Source organism: Halichoeres trimaculatus, unplaced genomic scaffold (assembly GCF_033239565.1).
Source record: "Halichoeres trimaculatus isolate MK-OKI-2021-1 unplaced genomic scaffold, fHalTri1.1 fHalTri1_scaffold_15, whole genome shotgun sequence".
In the NCBI taxonomy this organism is placed as follows: domain Eukaryota; kingdom Metazoa; phylum Chordata; class Actinopteri; order Labriformes; family Labridae; genus Halichoeres; species Halichoeres trimaculatus.
In genome coordinates, this window is record NW_027437193.1 from 33,601,586 (window position 1) to 33,623,923 (window position 22,338).

The 22,338-nt window shown below is 42.5% G+C and overlaps 1 protein-coding gene across 2 annotated transcripts in view; it reads left to right on the forward strand.

Moving 5' to 3' along the window:
• Positions 1-1,959: 1,959 nt before the first annotated feature.
• Positions 1,960-22,338, forward strand: part of LOC141804862 (epidermal retinol dehydrogenase 2-like) — a 50,753-nt gene continuing 30,374 nt past the window's right edge. For both annotated transcript variants that reach the window (XM_074689509.1, XM_074689510.1), the window contains exons 1-5: positions 1,960-2,103; positions 3,982-4,309; positions 10,993-11,124; positions 11,454-11,553; positions 16,483-16,627. In XM_074689509.1, the coding sequence (XP_074545610.1) occupies positions 3,989-4,309; positions 10,993-11,124; positions 11,454-11,553; positions 16,483-16,627 (698 nt within the window). In that variant the 5' untranslated portion in view covers positions 1,960-2,103; positions 3,982-3,988. The remainder of the gene's footprint in view (positions 2,104-3,981; positions 4,310-10,992; positions 11,125-11,453; positions 11,554-16,482; positions 16,628-22,338) is intronic.

Sequence of the window (22,338 nt, forward strand, 5' to 3'; positions counted from 1 at the left end):
CATCCACTCTCTAATTCTGGGTAACTTATATGTCTATTCCAGCTTCAGATCATAAAGCACACCATCACAAAACAATATCTCAAGGCCATTCCTTGCTATTTGCTGCTCTTCGGCTGCAGCATCAGAGATCAGAGTTTTCTCTAACCCAGCAAGAGTGTGAATGGCATCTTTATGAATAGCCGATTTCTCATGCAGACTGAATTTTGGGCTTGCCTTGCAACAGCTGGTAAATACATTTTCAAAGAAAATCCTGTCATTCCCATGCTGCTGACAGGAAGGCACCAGTTTTGTTTTTCGACAGCCTGGATACAGGTGAAACAAAAAGAGCAGTCTCTCTCAATGTTGTAGTGAAGCCCCCTCCATTTGTCAAACCACTGAGGCTGAAAAGAACACCAATGACCTTCATCTCTGAAAAGGCTGCCTGGAAAAGAGTGGTCCCGGGGCTGGCAGCACTGGGTTAACGCCATTACCTCCTCTGCTGCCCGCCCGGGCTGCTGTCCAATTGTGCAGGTAGGGGCAGTGCTGGCAATGCTAGTTAGACCGACATTAGCTTCCTCGCTTTGCTAGCAAGGTCGCTGTGGGAGTGTTAGCTGTGCTAGTAGAGCCAAAGTTGCTGCTGGTGTATCCTCTGGTTCCTGTTGCTGGTCTATCAGGCTTTTTGGCCTGGGATTGAATCCGAAAGAAATCCAAAATACCCTTTTGTGCCATGTTAGCGAAAATAGTGAACTGACTGAACTGAATCCAACTGACTTCCCACCATTATTCATGCACGAGCAGTGAGTAGGAGAGACGCGCATCACCCTTGGCGAAAATTTAGATAGATTTGATTTAATTTATTTTCTATTTTTGAGCACATTGCATTTCATCTTATGAGTAAATATACTGGAGAAAAAATAATTGATTAATTATTTTGATTGTTTTAATTAATCTAAGCAACATCATTTTAAATAATGGGAGTTTGGGCTACATTTCGCTAGGGGGTGCTGCAGTACCCTCCGCATCCCAAGTTCCCGCAGCCCTGCTGCCTGCCATAAGGGGGCATGGAAATGCAAACAGGACCAGGCTCTACAGATTCAAGCTTTACCAAACCGTACTGGTCTAACCCAGACTGCTTGGTGGAAACGAGGCTTTGGAAACCGTGCTCTGTCTACAGTTCAGACTTATGCTACATGTTAGCCATGCCCTGTTAACCTGTCTGCAGGTCTGAGCCTGGCTGAAGGAGAGGGATGCAGCAGCTCTCAGGAGGGGACAGAGGCTGGATGAGCCTTCAGATGGACTGATTGTAGTGAGCAGTCAAACACTGTTTGATGGCTTGGTGCCCCCTGAGAACAGCTGCTCAGGTGGAACCTGTCAGGATACCCAGGGATAGGTGTTGACAGGTTTTGGTCTTAACTTCTTTCATTTCAAACTGTTGCTCGCACATTTAGATTGCTTTAATGCCCCCAAACTCTGAACCTGTCTGCTCTTTCTCTGTCATTAAAATAAACTTTAGACCTTTCTTTTTAATCTGAGTTGTAATTCAAAGAGAAAAAAATGATTGAGTAAAGTTTTTATAGATTTTTTCTGGTTTGTATTTCTAGCCAGTGCATAATTTGACTCATTTTAATAGATTTAACTGAATCCTTTGCATTTGATTTGTTGGATGTATGAATTCATTATCATATTTTCTATTTCGTTTTCTTCATAGTTTTTAATTGTTTTGTCGCTTTCTCCTCTGTGTGAATGAAATGTGCAGTAGAATAAAGTCTGGTTGAATTTATCTAAATACTCCCGTCCGTGAAAAGCTGAATCTCTGAACTTGGTGATTTCATGGTGTCTAATCTTTCTCCGTAGGCTACATCCAGAAGTTATTCTTCATTCAAAAAATGAAAATAAAAAGCGAACAAGCCCACATACTACATATCCCAGCATACCGCACTGTGCAGAGGTGTGCTGATTGGTTGATTGCATACCACGTGACGCCGTGGAGCAGCGTTTACTCGGAGTTAAGTGTTTGTGGTGACATCCTGCTCTTTTCTTCTCCCGAGGCTACACGGAGTGGCGGACAGGGACCAAACCCAGCCCGGGAAACAGACGCTCCTCTCCGGATAAACCCGCAGCACGGTACGTTTATAGCTCCTGGAGCCTTTAATGTCACTTTATCCCCTGTGCTTTGACCAGCCTCGGTGATAACAGGGCAGAGCGCTGTGTCGTAACGTTAGCCCGGGCACGGAGCAAAGGTCTCGGTCAGAGCTGACACATAGACCCGCTGTTAGATCCTAGGAGCTCCCGACCCGCCTCTCGGCGAGTTTAACTATGTTTCAAACTGTTCAACATTAAACGAGAACTTTCGGAGTCCGGGTCCGTTATGTGTGTATCCTCTGCGATCCGCATCACTGTACAGAGAATCCTGGTTTCTCTTAGACCTTTTAAAGTGCCCCAGTCAGATGTTCGTTTTAAAGGAGACTCTGATGAACCGTCATAAAGCTTCAACCAACACATTAACACGTGTTTTAACGGACTCACTGCGTTTCTGCTCGTTCCTGTATATAAGAAATGTACAAACAGAACTTTTAACAAATTCACACACACACACACACACACACACACACACACACACACACACACACACACACACACACACACACACACACACACACACACACACACACACTCTTCCCACTCAAGTGTTCATCTAAGTTCTGCACAGTACATGTAAATTAGGCTGAGTCCAAACAGTCAGATCCAGGTGTGGAGCCTGAATCTGAAAGTTCAGAGATGTTAAGTGCTGGCTTTTCTTGTAAAAACCCTGTGAGCTACAGAGATCAATACAATAGAATGATTGTGGATGGCAGAGCCAGACCTCCAGTTAACTCTTGTGTGTATGGTTTGTTACTCTGACACCTGGAGGTCTGTAAAATTTCTGTTTTCCTTTTTTCTTTTTCAGTTAAAAAGTGCAGAAAATGCCTTTTTTTTCCTTTTTTCTTTTTGTTGACAGTAGTCTTTGTCATCTCAGACATACTATAGAATGATTTGTTGCTTGTGTTTAGCAGAAGATACCCCCCCCCCCAAAAAAAAATAAAAATATATATATGTTATGCTGTTAAAATCACCTGTAAGGGTCACAGATATGGGGGGCTGTAGAAACTATATTCAAAGCTCCTAACAAACAAACATTTATCAAATATACACTGAAAAAAGTTCACTCTGAAAATACTGTAAACAAACCAAATCATCCTAAGTAAAGAGACCTATAGCCCAGTGTGACTGATAATTGTTGTTTTCCTCCTCACAACACATTTTTGACTGATACCACTTCAAAATATGTAGAATTATACTGCGGGGTGACTTGTAGTCCGGAAAGTATGGTTCTTACTTTATTACTGAAAAATGACTGTTGTAGATAAAATGTTAAAACAGACAGTGTTTCTTACTTACTTTGTTTCAGTTTAGTTTATATCTTTTCAGTAAATCTTCTAGCTTAACCTCTTGTTAAATGCAATAATAAACTCCTTCTTTTATGACTTTGTCTTCACAGACTGCATATTTTCATATTAAAGGAGAAAAACCTAACACACACCCTGATCAGAGCTAAATACCTGATAATGACCTGTGGAGTTTAACATTGATGTAGTCTTCATTTACATTTAAAAATGTTTTAAATCTAGTTCAGGTAAACTTTAGCGTGTCGCTGTCAGCTTTGATCATACTGAACATAATTACATAACAAGATCTGGTCTCAGAGAGACAGGCCCTGTCTGGCAAGACCCTGTTTTCCGGGACCCTGTCTGGTGTGACCCTGTTTGCTGTGACCCCATTTGCTGTGACCCTGTTTGCTGTGACCCCGTTTGCTGTGACCCCGTTTGCTGTGACCCTCTCGGCTGCAGATGTTTTGACCCTGGACACTGAGCTGGAAGTGCATTGTGCCTTTGGCTAAGGTCCTCTTCCAATTTTCCTCCTAAGCACAGTTCTTTGACTGGTCCTCTTTGTGTTCCTCTGTAGATCCATCATGAACTTCATCCTGGAAACCCTGCAGGTTCTCCTGCTGTCCCTCTGGTACAACATTGAGTCCTTCATCTACTTCTTCGTGCCCATGAGGAAGAAGAACGTGGCCGGGGAGCTGGTGCTGATCACGGGGGCAGGCAGTGGGATTGGGCGCCTCATGGCTCTGGAGTTTGCGGCGCTGGGGACGGTGCTGGTTCTGTGGGACATCAACCAGGAAGGCATGAAGGAGACTGCCCGGCTGGCTAAAGAGGCCGGGGCCAGCAGAGTCCACTATTACCTGTGTGACTGCAGTGACAAGACCGAGGTGTACCGGGTGGCTGACCAGGTGAGTGCACACCTGACATCAGCTGATCATTCCAAATATCACAGAGTCAGCTGGCACAGCAGCTGATCCACCTGTCCATGAGCCTCTGCTGCCACATGTCTTTGACCCATTGGCTGCCAACCATTTTCAGAGCATCTTGAACAATCTTTTAAGACCCAAATGATATAGTTTTCTTTGACTATGTAAACACCAAAACCACCAAAGAAGAGTGGACTCTCTTTTTTATAATGTCTTTCTTCCTGTTTTTGATCTAAAAAACTAGGGATGGAGGAGTACTGGTATCAGTATTAGGTATCGTGCTGATACCTAGGTCTAGGAGCAGATACTCCAAGCTAAAAAATCTTACGTTGAGCAAGTCCTCCTTAACAGCAGTTTCTGCTACGTGCAGCAAATAAGCATCAGGTCCTGTTCAGACAACATAAATGAACCATGTAGAGCGTTGGTTATTGTTTATTTTGCACTTCAGTTGATTTAAAAAATACTAAAACTCTGACAGGTGTTAGTTTTTTTTGCACGTTGTATCAAACATCCCTACAAAAAAACAGACAAAATGTACTTTGTTTTATGGCGTTCATCTGGGCGCTCCATCCTCTGATCCTCTACATGATCTCTGTTGTCTTTCCTCTTGATCACGCCGCTCTTTCTCTCTGAACTACTGCGACACATCCTCAGTTGTAGCGTGAGCTGTCAGAACTTTTCTGACTTGCAGCATTTCTCTATGTCTCTGTCATCTCACATCCCCTCCTCATATCCATGCTGATCTCTCATCCAAAGAGCGCTCTAACCCACAGTTTACGAGCATGATTTTGATTGACAAGCTCCGCCAGACATCGCCTCCCCCTGCTGAAAAAAACAATTTACTTCTATGGATGCTGGAAATAGTTGTAATCAAATTCGGTGACTCCCAAAACTGAGAGTGACAGGGTTCCTTTGAAACGTGACCTGCTGGCTTCTTTTGAGCGAAGTTACAGACTGGAATATGAAGACACTGCAGATCACTGACAGAAGAAGAGGACAGCATGATGTTGTGTACTGCTCTGAGATCCAGCTGAGACCTCCTGAACAGGAGCAGAGTCTCAGAGAGAGTTGCAGCTGCAGGCTCTGGGGGTTGTTTTCTCATCTGCTGAAACAAAGTTAGCATAAATCAAATATTTGCAGAGTTCTGAAACATTAACAAACAGCAGACTGTAATGAAACTCCTAGTGACTGGACCGTTTCATCACAAATAAAGAAAAAAACAAATGGAAGATCTCATTATTTCAAATGCCAGAAGAACAGAGAGTGAGAGTCCTGACCATAAGGATATTACAAACTGAGCTCCTGAATATTTAATGAGCGTTTATCGAACCAAAACCACCCTTCAGCTCTCACCACTTCCTCTGTATTCCATTCATTAATAAATCATCATCTACAGGTTTATAGCCATGGGCACGAGTCACTGTGTAATAAAGAGTTTCATTAAAGAGGCTGAAAAACCAGGACTACAGAGGTAACACAAACACATCTGTCCACCTGTGCTGTGTTTGACGTGTCAGTTTAACCACAGTCAGGTGGATAATAATGTTTGACCCTCTACATGTCAATGTAGAGGTTCATGTCAGGGCTGGGGGATACTGAGAAACAAAACCTTTACTTTGGTTCACACAAACTGGATTGGTGGTTTGAATGAATCATTTTTCTTTAAAAAAGAAAAGATTACCAAAAATACTTTAAAGACTATGTTAGAGAATCCTTTTTTAATCATAATTTGGAGTTATATCATTTCTATTCACAGAACTTTTTTCTAATTTTTGCTGCGTTTTACATTCCTAGTTACTGCGCAGAAGTGAAACACAATCAAGAAAACAAACTGACAAAGCCAAAGTAGAGTTGTAGATATAAGCAAGCAGTTTATTTTCACACGAAAAAAAAACTCTACAGTGAATTAGATGTAGTGGACTCTATAAAGTCCACTCAATCAGCAAAATGAAAACTAAGTTTCAGACACTACTCACTCACTTGCCAGCTGCTGACAGTGACATAATTGTGTGCTTCATGTACAGCTGGGGATTTACAGTTATATTTTTTCTCAAACACTGCAAAAAGGGTGGATTTCAGTAAGAACTAACATTGTTTTTAGTGTATTTTACCACATTAACCACCGAACATAGTAATTTTAATTGTTACACATTTTTGGGTAAAAAAATACCAAGGTCCAAGGTCCTTTGAATTAGCGCACAAACGATTAATCTGGCCTATTATGCCTGTCACCGATTAATTAACATCGGCCAAAATGTAGCCGATTATAAAAAATTTTTGCTCCGCAGAGATTCTGTCGCTCCTTCTCCTGTGTTTTAATTAATATAAAGCTACTACACAGCGTCTCACTTCATAATGCCATGCAGGATTAACCTGGGCTTATAAATTCACAAGTTATTGTCTTCGTTAAAATAATTTTTGAAAATATTTCAATGTATTTTGTTCTAATTGTATTTATTGCATGTTTTGAAAGCAGCTACATTGTTACTTAAAATTTAGTTTAGTCCCATGCATTAAATAGAAGATGGAACTTTTCAATCGCTAGTGATAATTTGTGTCATATACAGTGTATATCAATGAATTTATTATGTATATCAGCCAATATATTGGATATCAGTCAATATATCAGATATCGGCCGATATATCGGATATCCGCTTCTTTTTTCCCCCAGTATCGGCATTGGCCCAAAAAATCCCATATCGGTCGGGCTCTACTTTGAATGCATCACCCACGATTGACGGTTCAGCGGCTAACGTCTGTGTTGTTTGGTTCTCTGCTCGGAGTTATGAGACGCGCTCGTCCAAGAGTTAAACAGAGACCTCAGTGTTATACTCTGGCAGTATGAGATGTTGTTTTATGCTATCAGTGATCAGTAATCATGTAATCAGCTATTCCTTCTGTTTGAACAGCAATGCCTGATGGTATATATTGCTCATATAGTGAGCATCGCTCTTACGCTACTTTTCAAAATGCATGGTGGGATACATTGAGTGGACTATAGTGAATGACCATGCTCAGTCAGAGTTCAGACAGCACTAAAGAATGGTGTATTCACTATATAGTGGATAGGGAGTGATTTCAGACACAGCAACTGTGTGAGGGAATTACAGCATTACAGAGTTCACAGCAATGTTACGAGAAGCACAGGGTTCCCAGGAGAAGCTCATAGAGTGATCGAATGAGTAACATGGAAATAAGAAAAATGAGAGACAAAAGAATCGCAAACATTGTACCAAAGATGATCAGATTGAGCATGTGCAGATTTTCAAACCTCCACGTATTAACATGTTGTGGAAATCCCTGAATCTGTCTGAAAACTGATCAAAACACTTTGTTCTAAAAAGAGCACCAGATCTACACCAGATCTACACCAGATCTACACCACACCTGTTCCACATCTACACCAGATTTATTGAAATGATGGATTCACCACATAAGGATCTTCTAACTGGTTCATGACGCGTTAGATGGGCGAACCTCAAACAACAAGGTCTTTCCATAGCTTGTCTATGACAGGCCACCAAAGAGCTGGCCAATCAGAGTAAAGGGGGTTTGTGTAGCCTTAAAGAGACAGCAGCTCAAACCAAGTGTTTCAGACAGAGGCTGAAATAAGGTTTTTTTAAACACCAGGGCAAGAAAAACAGAGATTAATCTATGAGCTGTAAATTAGGTAAAGATACCGCGAGGGCAGCAGAGGGACAAAAGGCTGTGCTTGTAGACATTTTTATGTCTCCGTTTATCTCTGTGTGTAAAGGAGCAGGGTCCACCCACCCGTTAATGCAAATAAGGGCGTATCTGGGGAAAGGTGTGTGTGTGTGTGTGTGTGTGTGTGTGTGTGTGTGTGTGTGTGTGTGTGTGTGTGTGTGTGTGTGTGTGTGTGTGTGTGTGTGTGTGTGTGTGTGTGTGTATGCAGGCCCTTGGGGCAGGGAGGAAGCATGTTGTGTAAACAGTCATTATTAGTGTGTAACACATGCACTGGGCTCTGCTCCATACATTAAAGGGTTAAACTCCAACATTAACCCTTTCAGCTTCTTGTCTAACAGGCTGATATCTACACACACACACAGGTGTTACCTCTAATGAACACCTTATCATCATGTCCTTGTCCTGTTGGTCAGCTGTAATCCTTGTCTGTCAGCTGAACATGTGAAGATAGTTTGACTGCAACTGACAGTGAAACAGGTAAATGTGCCTGAGGTAGCAGACCAAGGTGTGATTCATCCTGACACCAGAGTCAAGCAGCAGCAGGAGGAGTTATTCTGCCCTCAGGCTCACGCTAATGCAGACTCACATATAGAAAGACATGGTGTGTGTGTGTGTGTGTGTGTGTGTGTGAGTGTGTCCTCAGGGGCCCAGCATTGTGATGGTAAACATTTCAGAGAAGCTGCAGCCCTCCTGTCTTACTGGAGTTTAGCTTAGCTCAGAATTCATGCTGACGAGTCAGGAAGAAGTTTGATTTGATTTGATTTGATTTGATTTATATTTCAGTCATGACAGCACACTTATACAATATCACACATTTTCAATAGATGATCACATTGTACATGTTCCAAAGGGAAGAAAGGAGAAGCAGTGCTTATCTTGTCCCGTCCTCATTTCCTCAATATTTAGTCTCCTCTTTTTCAGTTAGTAATGAGGCTTAGGTTTGGCTTAAATATTAAAACACTAAGTGAAGGCTGCAGAGGCAGACGCCACCCTGATCAGAAGTCTGGCTCAACCACCTGACCTGGGCCCTGTTCTACGAAGCAGGATTACTGCCTAGCGAGGTAGCTTTGAGGATAGGTTCCGGATTCCCTGTTCTACGACACGGGATCACTCCTCAGCGAGGCGAGTCTCCATGGCAACGTATGCTGAACAGCTAACCTGCTCCAGGGCAGGTTAGGTTCCAGATTGAACTCGCGGATTATAAAAACCCCGCTCACTGACCAATGAGCCCTCACGAAAAAATGGCTTGTCCGTTCTTAGAGGATCCCATGGACATTGGAGACCGACCCACTCTCTTTTTCGGATGATGAAAGTTACCGGTTTTCCAGGGAGGGGTTGGTTGTACATGACACTTCCTAACGGTAGTTAAAGGGAATGAAGAACTCTCATTGCCTAATAAGATCTTCAATGCCAACACTTCTGTTCCATGACAATATTTTATCGCCCGTATTAAAATTGTGACAGGAATTCATGTAGGGCTCATGTGGGCTACATGTCTCACAAAAAATGTAAACACGATAGGAATGAAAAAATGAATAAATTCATGTAAGAAATAAATTAGGTATGTTGCATGTTACAGTAAAAGTGCATGGTGAACAGTGCTATTTCAGGATGAGAATGGCACAAAATATTTTATTTGCACTACACCACTACACTTACGCATTTAGACTGTCAGCAATTTTCTGCCAGCACTCCTTCCGTGCTTTAGCAGCGGCGACAGTGTTGCTTTTAACATTAATTACATGTTTCAGCTCGTCATACTTCCTCATGATCACCTCCTGCTCCTCCTGTGTGAAGTATGCGGTCCTTCTCTCTCCACCTGCTCTGACACTCCAGACTGCTCCATGTTAGCGATTGGTCAGATGCAGCGGGCTCCGCCTTATATCTGTGCACGCGCTCATTGCCTGGCTGGATCCACTTATGAGGTTGATAACCAGCGTTGTAAAACCGTGTAGCGAGACCGCCGGCTACCGCGCTCAGTTCAGCGAGGTAGCTCCAAGGCTATCTCGCTAGACTGAACTTGCTTCGTAGAACAGGGCCCTGCTGTCTGTCCAGGAAACCCCAGATCTGTTCCTCTTGTGATCTTGTGGGTCTGAAGTGGACGTCTGATAACAAACGCTTCTGGTGTTAAGGGCTCAGGGTCAGGGAGGCTCCAATGTGCTTAGCTGCACCAACAGATTCACCATTTATTTGAACAAATCTTCAGTTGTTCCCCAGGTCTTTAAAAACAACCCTAGGAACTAGGGCTGCACGATTATCGCAATCGCAATCGCAATCGCAATCGCAATGTCAGCACATGCAATTACGTAATCGCAAAAGAGATTATCGCAATCGCAATGTCAGCACATGCAATTCAGATTTTTGTCCATGATAACCAAGCAAGTCTGTAGACTCATATTGACACAACTTTTTTTATTAAATTGCAAGCACAATCGCAATTGCAATATTGTCCACCTAATCGCAAATCGCACCTTTTCCCCAAATCGTGCAGCACTACTCATCTACATGATGAGACGTCTTTGTGATGAGACATCCATATATTGAGACGTTCATGTGATAAGAAGTCTATGTGAAGGAAATCTTCATGATATGTCTAAATGATAAGACATCTACATGGAAAGACATCCCTGTGATAAGACATCTAAGTGATGACATGTCTATATGATGAGATGTCTATGTGATGAGACATCTTCATGTGATGAGACGTCTACGTGATGAGATTGTATGTGATGAAACATTTTCATGGTGAGATGTCCATGTGATGAGATGTCTAAGTGATATGATGTTTATGTGATGGGATGTCTAGAGATGTCTAAGTGATGAGACGTGCATTTGATGACATGTCTAAGAGATGAGATGTCCATGCAATGAGACCTTGCTGTAATGAAACACCTTGTGATGAGACGTCCATGTGATGAGACGTCTCAGTAACCAGTGTCTTGTGTCTTTGTGCTCACAGGTGAAGAGGGAGGTTGGCGACATCAGCATCCTGGTGAACAACGCTGGCATCGTGACAGGAAAGAAGTTCATGGACGCCCCAGATGCTCTGATCGAGAAGACGATGGAGGTCAACACCATGGCTCACTTCTGGGTCAGTTCCAGTCCAGATACAAGAACAGCAGCAGCCTGTGGATCCTCCCAGAAACTTCATTGAAAAAACGTGTGACTGTAGAGTCAAATCAAAATGAAATGAGGAAAAGCTTAAGAGTTACAGACACAGGGGGGAAAACATCATCAGTGTCTGTATTTCTCAGAGACACACTGGTCCTCACAGCTCGAGGTCTCATGTTGACCTTTCTCTTTGATCAGTCTCCATGATTCTGAAATGAGAAGCTTGAACTTGATGAAACTCTGTGTCCTGCTGTTTGTCCCCTTCTGTCTCATTCTTCTCTGATCTCTTTCCTGTTTGTCTCTGCTCAGACCTACAAAGCCTTCCTGCCCGCCATGGTTGCCAACAATCACGGTCATCTGGTTAGCATCGCCAGCTCTGCAGGGCTGATTGGAGTTAACGGTTTGGCAGGTGAGTGGTTTTAACGCGGTGTCACACGTGACAGCATGTGTCCAACTTTTCTGGTTTACAGACTAAACTTTGGTGAGCATGAAATTAGGGCTGCACGATAAGGCCAAAATCCAATATCTCGATATTTGTAGGCTATATCTCGATACACAATATAAATCTCGATATTCTGAATTCTCCTCTAAATCACTCTACTAATGTTAAATCCAACCCTTTGATGCATAAAATGACATCAGTTTATTGATTTAAGCAGACCTTTTAGTTGGATTTTTAAAATTTAAATGCAAAAAGGGGAAATCTCATTTAGGTAAAGTTTAGCAAACCTTTTATTTCAAACCAAACTTTATGTAGTTACATATTTTTAGCTCTGGTAAAATAATTCATTCAGATTAATTCAACTGGCTGATTATATTATATTATATTATATTATATTATATTATATTATATTATATTATATCATATTATATTATATTATACTTTGAAAATATCATGAACTAAAGATGGAGACAATGTTACTTTTATATATTATATTATATTATATTATATTATATTATATTATATTATATTATATTATATTATACTTTGAAAATATCATGAACTAAAGATGGAGATAATGTTACTTTTATTTCAATAAATCAACTACCTGGATAATGTTGGTCATGCTGAAAGGACTCTGGTGACTTCTGCGTGTTAGCCTGGGGTCTGGTTGAATTGTATTGCGTTTGGGTTTGTCTTCTGATGATACCTCAGCTCGCAGTATTTTGGAATTCAGCTGTGAAATAGCATCAAACTCATCTGCCGTCAAGTTTGGAGCAGTGATCACCTGATTGCACGGCACTCAGAGAGGGGGGACAGAGTGGGCTGAAAAGCGAAATCGAAAGTTAAAAACATGCTGTGTTTGTTTCTTGTTGTGGAGAGTTGGGTGGGAATCAGGGATCATACAGGCAGCAAATCAAACCCAAATAAGCAACAGCACTCAAGAAAACAAGCCCCGGGAATCCACAACCCAAGGCTGATAAGACGTGCAAGCAACTTTTCTTCTCTCCTCTTCTAATATCATTACAGGCATGCGCAGGGCAATTTTTCTGGGTGGGCGGGGGAGCGTGGTGCTCGCTGTGAGAGGAGCACCATCTGAGCAGCAGAGAGTAAAATGAGCGAATCACCGAAGAGATTAACGCTCTGACTACTGAAAAAAAATTAGTTTTCTGTTTATACTCGATGATTGTGATATAGACGTCTTATATATCTCACATGCAAAAATCTGCAATAAATCAAGTATATTAGATATATCCCCCAGCCCTACATTAAATCATCACAGCGCTGCTGCTGGTCTAAGAAGAAGAGACAGGCTATAGAGCAGTGGTTGGAGTCTGCCATCAGCATCTTCTTCACTTCTCTGGGGTCACTCACTCTGCTCATGGTGTGTGAGAATCCAGGGGGGTTGGTTCAGCTGCTTTAAAGCTCCTGTAGCAAACTTTGGGTCCATGTTACCATGTTACCCATGTTACCATGGCACCTTATACTTTCTTTGCAGTTTGTGTCCTGGCCTCATTTAGTTTGGAATTTTTTGAAAGACTGTGTCTTTGAGAAGTCAGATGTGTCACAGACTGAAGGTTGACTGATCCTCTTTGGTGACCTGGCAGATCTGACAGCAGTAGTTTCATTCACATCCAGTAAAAACTTAAAAGGGATAGTTCAGTTTTTTTAAGTGGGGTTGTATGAGCTCTATGTGACCACTAAGGACAATAGATACAGTGGAAAGTTGTCTCCTCTCCCTCAGTAAGACACAGACTGTAATCGATGGTGACAAGGAAATAGGCGCTAACAGGGAGAGACGGTACCAAATTCAAAGGCTATTCTCTCTGCCTACAAGAACTCAAATCAAAAATCACAGTAACTGTGATGTGCTTGTGTTGCCAAGTCTGCTAACTGCTTTCAACCAAGGGGAAACATCTGGTTTAGATAAGTGAAGTCTGTGAGGAAGGTCTAAAAGTTTGTGTTCATGGAGAATCCTCATGAGGCTGGCTGCAGAAAGACCAGAAACCATGTACACACCAAGACAAAAAAACAGACTTTAACAGCATTAAAAACACATTTACAGCCTGGTTAAAAAAACACATGGGTCTGAACCAATAATTTCTCTATCAGCACACATAGTTCAGGCAATCTGACGTGGTCTCAGGGTTTCTGTAGTCTTTCTTTCTACAGTATGTTGTGGATTCCTGCAGCTGTGTGGCCTCCCCTGATTGGTGGATTGTTCTCCAGCTGTGATGAAATACTGCAGCAGACTGAGAAAGTGATGTTTGACTCTGCAGCAGGAGTTTGACTCATGAGACATAGAGTAAAGTTATATAACTAAAGAGCATTCACTGATAGACAGGCTGTGTGTGTGTGTGTGTGTGTGTGTGTGTGTGTGTGTGTGTGTGTGTGTGTGTGTGTGTGTGTGTGTGTGTGTGTGTGTGTGTGTGTGTGTGTGTGTTTAGATAAACACTAAAGACTGAAGTTCGTGTTAAACTATTGATAAAAAGCTGCAGTTCTCCAGATGAAGACACACATACACACACACACACACATGCGTTATCATGTATGCAGATAAAGACTTGTGTCCAGTGTTGTCATGGACCTCCCTCTCCTTATCATGAAACATGTTGGGTAGATAGTCTGGATGACCTTGGACCTGATGGACTTGGACTCAGGGTTCACTGTCAAACCTGTGTTAGCCCTATGTTTGGCCTGTATCAGCCCTGTGTGTAAGCCTGGTACGATAGTCAACAAATTAATTTATCGTACGATAAATAAGACGAATTTGATAGTTTTGCCGGCCTTTGTATATCGCCCGTGTGCATGCTTGTTTGTTTTCCTCGCCTCTCACCTCCAAACAGGCTTCCTCCTCAGGTGTCTCCATAGCCTGGCTGTATTCGGCTGTGTGTTTCAGCTCTAGGTGGTGGAACATGTGTTGCCACCCTTCACGGTAATAGTTCTCCTGCACATTTTGCATTTCGTGTGTTTTGCTGCATGTCTCTAATTGTGGCATCCCTTATTGTAATGTTAACGATCGTTTATCGTGAATAATTGTGGGACAGCATATCCGCCCACAGTATATCATAATTTATTGTCAGCCCTGCCCTATGTGTAAGTGTTAGCCCTGTGTTAGCCCTGTGTTATGAATTAGGCCTGTGTTAGCCCTGTTTTTGGCCTGTGTTAGCCTTGTGTTATGAATTTGGCCTGTGTTAGCCCTATGAAAGCCTTATGTTAGCCCTGTTTTTGGCCGGTGTTAGCCCTGTGTTTGGCCTGTATTTGGCCCATGTTAGCCATGTGTATGCCTTTTGTTATTCTTGTATTTGGCCTGTATTTGGCCTTTTTTAGCCCTGTGTTAGCCTTGTGTTAGCCCCGTGTAGGCTTTGTGTTAGCCCCATGTTAGCCTTGTGTTTGACCTGTGTTTAGCCTGTATTTGGCGTGTGTCTGGCCAGTGCTAGCCCTGTTTTTGTACTGTGTTTGGCCTGTGTTAGCCCTGTGTCCCCTGGCTGACCTCACACCTCTCTTGTCACACAGATCCCAGTTTTATCAGTCTTATCCCCTGACCATCAGGTTATATGAGCTCTATGAAGAGCTGATCTATCCTCTCTCACCCTATCCAGCTGTGATTATGACACTCACTCAGTCTGGGCTGTTTGGAGTGAAGTGACTGAGGACAGGTGGTCAGCTGACAGTTTTATCACCTGACCAGAAGGCGATGTTTGAGGGCTGGAGGAGGGGGCTGTGGACCCTCATTGAAGACCCCTAATGAAGACATTTGACTGATGAAAGAGACACACCTAGTTTAGTCCTACATAAACCTGAAATTAAACTCTTGAAAAAATTCAGGACATTGTGTGAAATGTTAAAAATCATTGAAGGTTTAGACATCAATTGAAGCCTTCAATAACAAATGTTTGAACTAAATCATTTTATACGTTGCTAGGTGCCGCCCTGTTGGCTATAGCTGCCTTTTGCAGCAGCTCTTTCTACTTCTCTTTTTTTCTTGTTATTTTTTAGTCTCTTTTTTGTCATCTTTGTATTTGGAGTGGATCATTACTGTGTATGGCTCATTTATTGGTCATGGACACCAAACTTTTTGTGGCTTCAGTGATATTTTTACTACTTTTTCTCCTGTGTTTGTCTGGAGATCCTACATGTAACCCCCGCTGCATTGTTTACATGTGAAGTCAGCTGTTAGCATCCTCTAGCATGTCAATGCTAACTGTTGTAAGCCCTGATGTGAGGTGAGGACGACGTGCTGGTTCTCAGTTGTGAGCTGAGAAGTGACGACATGGACCTGTCCTTCCATGCATGGTTATCGGGTTCTTAAGATATATCTCCAATGAGATGGACAGGCCAGCTGTGCAAACCCAGTAACAGAGGGAATACCAGAGGGCAGTGTAGCATCATGCTATTCACAGACACGGCTAACTGAGCTATCATCAGACACCAACGCCACATTGGAAGAACTTCACCTGCTGTGAGCAGACAGGATCCAGGAGACAGAGACTGAACAGACTGCTGAAGAAGCTCAGTCCTGGACTCTGTGGAGGTGGAGGCTGGCTGAACTGGACAATGATGGACAAGCTGTCAGCATCTATTTTCTTATGTACCTTTTTGCACTTTCTATACACTTTCTTACTTTTGTTTTCTTGATTGCTGCTGTGACTTCAATTTTGTAGTACTTGTTACAATGAAAAAGTTCTATTCTATTCTTCTATTTTATCAATGCAGCGATCTCCACTGCAGGATCATGTCTGATTTAATGGTGCAGTAACCTCAACTTACAGAGTCATGTGTTTAATCTTTTAATGATAGTATTTTCTGCATTAAATTAAATGCATTAACTGTAATTTGACCCTGTACTCTTCTTTTCGCATGTGATCATTTTTTTCCTGTTCTTTTCTTTTACAGATTATTGTGCCAGTAAGTTTGCAGCTGTTGGATTTGCAGAGTCTGTGGGTCTGGAGATGCTGGCCTTGGGGAAAGACGGCGTGAAGACCACCATTGTGTGCCCATACTTCATTAACACGGGGATGTTTGATGGATGCCAGACAAAGTATGTCTCTGTCACATCTTCCAAATTTTATATATTCAGGTTTTTTGGTGGAGAATGCTATTTTTGTGGTTCTTATGTGTCAGGCTCTGTCTGTTCAGTGTCCTCTAGTCCTTGAGGCTGTTGGTCAATCTGCTGCTGCAAGGCACAATCAGTCAACTGATTCACAGCTCTGCTCTTTTTCCTCATGGTCTTATAGACTCATTCCAAAACTGAAAAAAATCCTTCTAAACTCCTCACACAACATCCCATTATTACAATGTGAAAAAAGTTTTTTCTTTTCCTTTTAATTTTTAAATTTTGCAAATGTATTAAAAATAAAAACCACATGATCAGCAGTACTTGAAGTCTTTGCCTCAAACGGAGCTCAGGTTCATCCTGTTTCCTCTGATCCTTCTGGAGATATTCCTAGAGCTCTATGTGAGTCCACCTGTGGTAAATTCAGTTGATTGGACCTGATGTGGAAAGGCACACACCTGTATGTGTAAGGTCCCACAGGTGGCAGAGCATGTCAGAACACTGGGCACCACAGGCTTGGTTAGAGTTTAGGCCCTGAGCTGATTCCCATCTGGTTTTAAGAATGATCCGTTAAGATGAAGACGAACATTATGTTCACCTAAAAATACCCTGAATGTTCAAACTACCAGCAGGGAATAGAATAGAATAGAATAGAATAGAATAGAATAGAATAGAATAGAATAGAATAGAACTTTGTTTGTCATTGCAACCAGTGCAACGAAATTGCAAGAGCCCTTCAGTCAGTGCAAAACAGTTAAAAGTGCAAAATAGCTGCCATGTTCAGGTACATTAATGACATGAGGTAACTGTTATGTAATTATATGACGACATATGAGGTACTGATTTCAGCCTTTGTTCAGGACCCTTACTGCTGTTGGGTAGAAACTGTCTCTGAACTGGTTTGTCCTTGTAGTGATTGACCTGTACCTCCTGCCTGATGGTAACAGATTAAACGTGGTGTCCGGGGTGAGAGGGGTCCTGGGTTATTTTTCCCGCCTTTTGGAGGCAGCGGGAATGATGCAGTTCTTCCAGTGTGAGGAGAGGGCAGTCTGTGATGTTTTTAGCTGTGTTGATGATCCTTTGTAGTGACGTCCTCTGAGCCACTGTGCAGCTGCTGTACCACACACACAGACAGTACACCAGGATGCTCTCGATGGTGCTCCTGTAGAAACACACAAGCAGTCTCTGGGGGATGTTGTTCTTCCTGAACACCCAGTGCAGTTTCTGCTGGGCCTTCTTCAGTAGCTCAGAGGTCTTCACAGTCCAGGTCAGGTCCCTCTCTAAGTGGACTCCCAGAAGGCGGAAGTCCTCTACCCTCTCCATACATTCCCTGTTGATGTGTTGGGGTGGAATGTCTGTTTTAGTCCTCCGAAAGTCGATGATCAGCTCCTTGGTCTTAGCTGTGTTGAGGAGCAGGTTGTTATCTCTGCACCACCCAGTCAGCTGCTCCACCTCAGCCCTGTATGCAGACTCATCCCCCCAGAGATGAGCCCCACTACTGTGGTATCATCAGCAAACTTTATGATGGTGTTACTGGGTGTGCACAGGTACAGTCCGATGTGTAGAGGGTGTAGAGCAGAGGGCTCAGCACGCAGCCCAGGGGGGAGCCGATGCTGAGGCTGACCAACCCAGATGTGTGGTCTCCTACCCTCACCCTCTCTGACAGGAAGCTGTAGATCCACATACAGATAGAGTGTGGAAGTCCAAGGTCTCCCAGTTTACCCACCAGTTTAAGAGGAAGGATGGTGTTGTGAGAGCTGTGGCTGCAGCGTCCTCTGTTGATCTGTTTGACCTGGAGGCAAACTGGTGGGGGTCGAGACTCTCGGGGAGGAGTGAGGTGATGTGACCCCGTAACAGTTTCTCAAAGCACGTCATCACCACTGGAGTGAGAGCTACTGGCCGGTAGTCATTGAGGCTGGAGATGTGTTGTTTCTTAGGCAGGGGGACGATGGTGGAGGACTTCAGGCACGGTGGAACGATGGATTGGGACAGGGACCGGCTGAAGATTCTGGTGAACACTCCAGCCAGCTGGTCAGCACAGTCCCTCAGCACCCGTCCAGGGACACCGTCGGGTCCAGCCGCCTTCCATGGGCTGACCTCCTGCAGCGTGCGCCTCACGTGGTGCTCCTCCAGTGTGAGGCTGGAGCTGCTCTGGACCACAGGGTGTGGTGTAGCTGCCTCCTGAGATCTTGTCTCAAAGCGGGGAAAGAAGCTGTTCAGCTCCTCCGCAAGTTAACCTGGTTACTGTTAATATTTTCCTAATAATTTTTTTTCGTTCGTGTTTTATTGTGGGGGGGGGGGCATTGGAAACACAAACAGCTTAAAGTGTTTGCATGTGCGGAGCTGTGCGTACAGTGTGGTTTATTGCACTGATTACATGTCCTGGTGACAGATTGATGACAGGAGAGGATCTGTGAGTCATGTTTGCACTCTCATTTGTTCTGTGTGGCTGTTACAGGGACGTCTAATTTAAGGAAGTTAAGTAGCAGCAGACAGAGACAGTCTACATCAGTGTTAATTAACCCAAATGACTCTGACTGGAATAATGTAGGATTCATCACAGGTCTCCCCACAGTCAAAAATGTAATTCAGGTGGAAATTATAAATGTGTATTACTTTCAAACTTAGGCCAGCTCTGCCTTACAACTTTCCACAGATCTACTCCATATGTCAAAGACTTTATCCAGACTAGGGAATGGTGGATGCTGGGATGTATAAACCCTGATTCCAGGCAATATTTACTGTTCTTTCAGCATTTCTATTGTATTCTAGAAATGTGTTTATTGAATGGAGAACACTGGCCCCGTTAAAATCCTGTGAATGCACAGGCAAAATTATTCCAGGTCATATCCATGTTTCATGAAACTGGCTTTTTTAAATACAGACTTGGAATGTAACCAACCTGTCTAGTCCAGTGTCTATTCTACTTCCTAACAGCCGTTTAAACTAGGATGACTTCCCCAGGACTTCTTCTGTGTTTGGTTTGATAAATGTATTTATACGTACACGTCATCATCAATGAGTGATTGGCAAGAGTGAGCAATCGTCATGAGTGACTAAGTGACTGAGTGACTGAGTGACTGAGTGACTGAGTGACTGAGTGACTGAAAAGATTTGATGAGTGTTTGCCAGGAGCCGGAGGGGGTTTGGCACAAGTTGCTAAGCAAGTTGCATGTGTTGCTGAGTAATTGGAGTGAAACCCTAAGTGGTTGGGATGAGTCACTGATTGATAGGCATGATTTGGTGAGTGTTTGCCAGGAGTCACAGGGGTTTGGCATAAGTTGCGGGGCGAATGACATACATTGTTGTGCAGTTGGGATGAGTCACTAAGTGATTGGCATGAGTCACTAAGCAATTGGCATGAGCCACTGAGTAATTGGCATAAGTCACTGAGTGACTGTCAAGATTTGGAGAGTGTTTGCCTGGAGTCACAGGGGGTTTGGAACAAGCCGCTGAGCAAATGGCATGAGCTGCTGAACAATTAGGAGATTGGCATGAGTAACTCAGCAGTTGGGATAAGTCACTAAGCGGTTGGCATGAGTCACTGAGTGATTGGCAAGATTTGGTGATTGTTTCCTGCGAGTCGCAGGGGGATCAGCATAAATTGCTAAGCACTTGGCATACATCCCTGACCAATTGCTGCGAGTCTCTAAGCAATTGGCATGAGTTTCTGAGCAATTGGCATGAGTCGCAGAGTGGTTGCCATGAGTAGCTGAGTGTTTGCCACGTGTTGCTGAATGATTGGCATGAGTCACTGAGTAATCGATAATTCAGTGAGTTGTTTTAAGATTTTGCTGTCATCTCCCATATCTACACAGATCCTCCATTCAGTACAATCCTTGAGTGTCCTGCTGCATGCCCTTCTGAAAAACGTCCTGACTCAATAACAACTTTTGGAAAATCCACAGACTAGGGTGGCACAATTCTGTGAATCACAATCTTTTTTTTGCTTAGAATCAAGATGGCGATCCTCTGGCACAATTCTTTCACAAAATGTTTATTTCACTGATGAACTTTAAGTAACCAATAAAGAACATTCAAATGGTCATTGATAAGGATGGGTATTTATAAGATTTTATTGAATGCGATGCCCTTATTGAATCTGCTTATCAATGTGCTTCTTTATAGATTCCATTATCAGTTCCTCTTGTGGGTTTTCTGTGTACGAAAATTATCTTTACAGGTTTTCCGTGTCAACATTTTATTAAGTTTATAGGGAAAAAAATATGAAAGTCTTATCAAGATATCTCTGGACATAAAAAATGAGTAAAAATCGCATGTCACAAGACATCAGTGTATTGTTTTGTTCTGTTATTGACCTCATTAGGCCATCTAGTGTCGGCTTTGAGTTGAAGTTGTGAAGTCAGCCATGGGCCTGCAGTAACTTCTCTTCTCTCTTCCTGTCTGAAAACATTTACCTGGTAATATTTGGACATTTGGAGTTTTCATTATTATTAAAAAGACTAACTGTGATGAAAGCTTAAATTCTACCTTAAAAACAAAGTTTTATAGATGTATGCTAACCGCTAGCATATCAATGCTGTTTCCATATATGTTAGCATCAAGCTAGTGCTAAATTTTCTCTGTTGTTTTTTTTTGGTACATTAGGAGATATTTAACATGTTGGATGTTATAGTTCGTCTTAAGTCAAACTTAAAGCAGAAATTCTGACTTCTTTGGAAACAGTATCTGCTAAGCTAAGCTAGCTGGGGGAGAATAGATGATGTATAGTTGTTGCTCCCAAGTCATTCAAGTAAAGCAAGCAGCTGCAGCAGTAAAGACGCTTCACCACTGGATGAATGGGGTGGCAGCGGCTGTGCTGTGTTTAGAGTGAATTTGTTTACAGTACAGCCGGTGAAATAAAATGCTGAAGAATCGTCTGTGTTTAGTAATGAAATAATGTACGCGTATGAATTAGGATCACAATATTTTTAAAGATTTATTTCATAATGAAATGTAGGGCTGCAATGACAGATCAATAAAATCGATAAAAGTTGATTAGTAAAAGCGTCAACGTTTTTCCATACTTGATGCACTGTGCTGCGTCATTACTGTATTAGTTTGTCTCCAGTTTGTTTGTCTTCTTCCTTTTTGTCGGATTATTTGCATAGTTTGGGATTATTTCACGCTGGGTCAAAACACACAGCATGTTAATTGCATCATTTGCAAAAATGACCTCGCATGGCAGGGCAGCATAACTGCAATGATCCAGCACTTAAAACACAAACATGTTGGGCGTACCGATGACGAGCCGGGAGCTCAGCAGCAAGGTGAGGAGCTACAAAATCCCACATGCACTCAATATATATGTGGTGAAATGCATGGTTTGTCTTTTTGGACTCATTTGGTCTTTTTATTGAATCGTCACCCCGTTTGAAAACCACGAGGAGTTCACTAAACCAATGTTAGCATCAGCGTTAGCTGCTACAGATAGTGGTAGGGCAGAGGGGGTGAACTGTTTAACCTGCAGGTGAGAAGATTGAGGACACATTTTATTTATTTGCCTTTTTGGCTCACCAAGTTCTTAATCTGATGACATAATAATAAATTTTCTGTAATTTTGCCCAAACTGTTGATTCTTGAAGTTAAAAATACATTCATATCAATTTTTATACTTAAATTATACAATAAATTGAGCATCTGGTCTTTGTACATATCTTTGAGAAAACAATAGTCATGAACCAAAATAACAACAC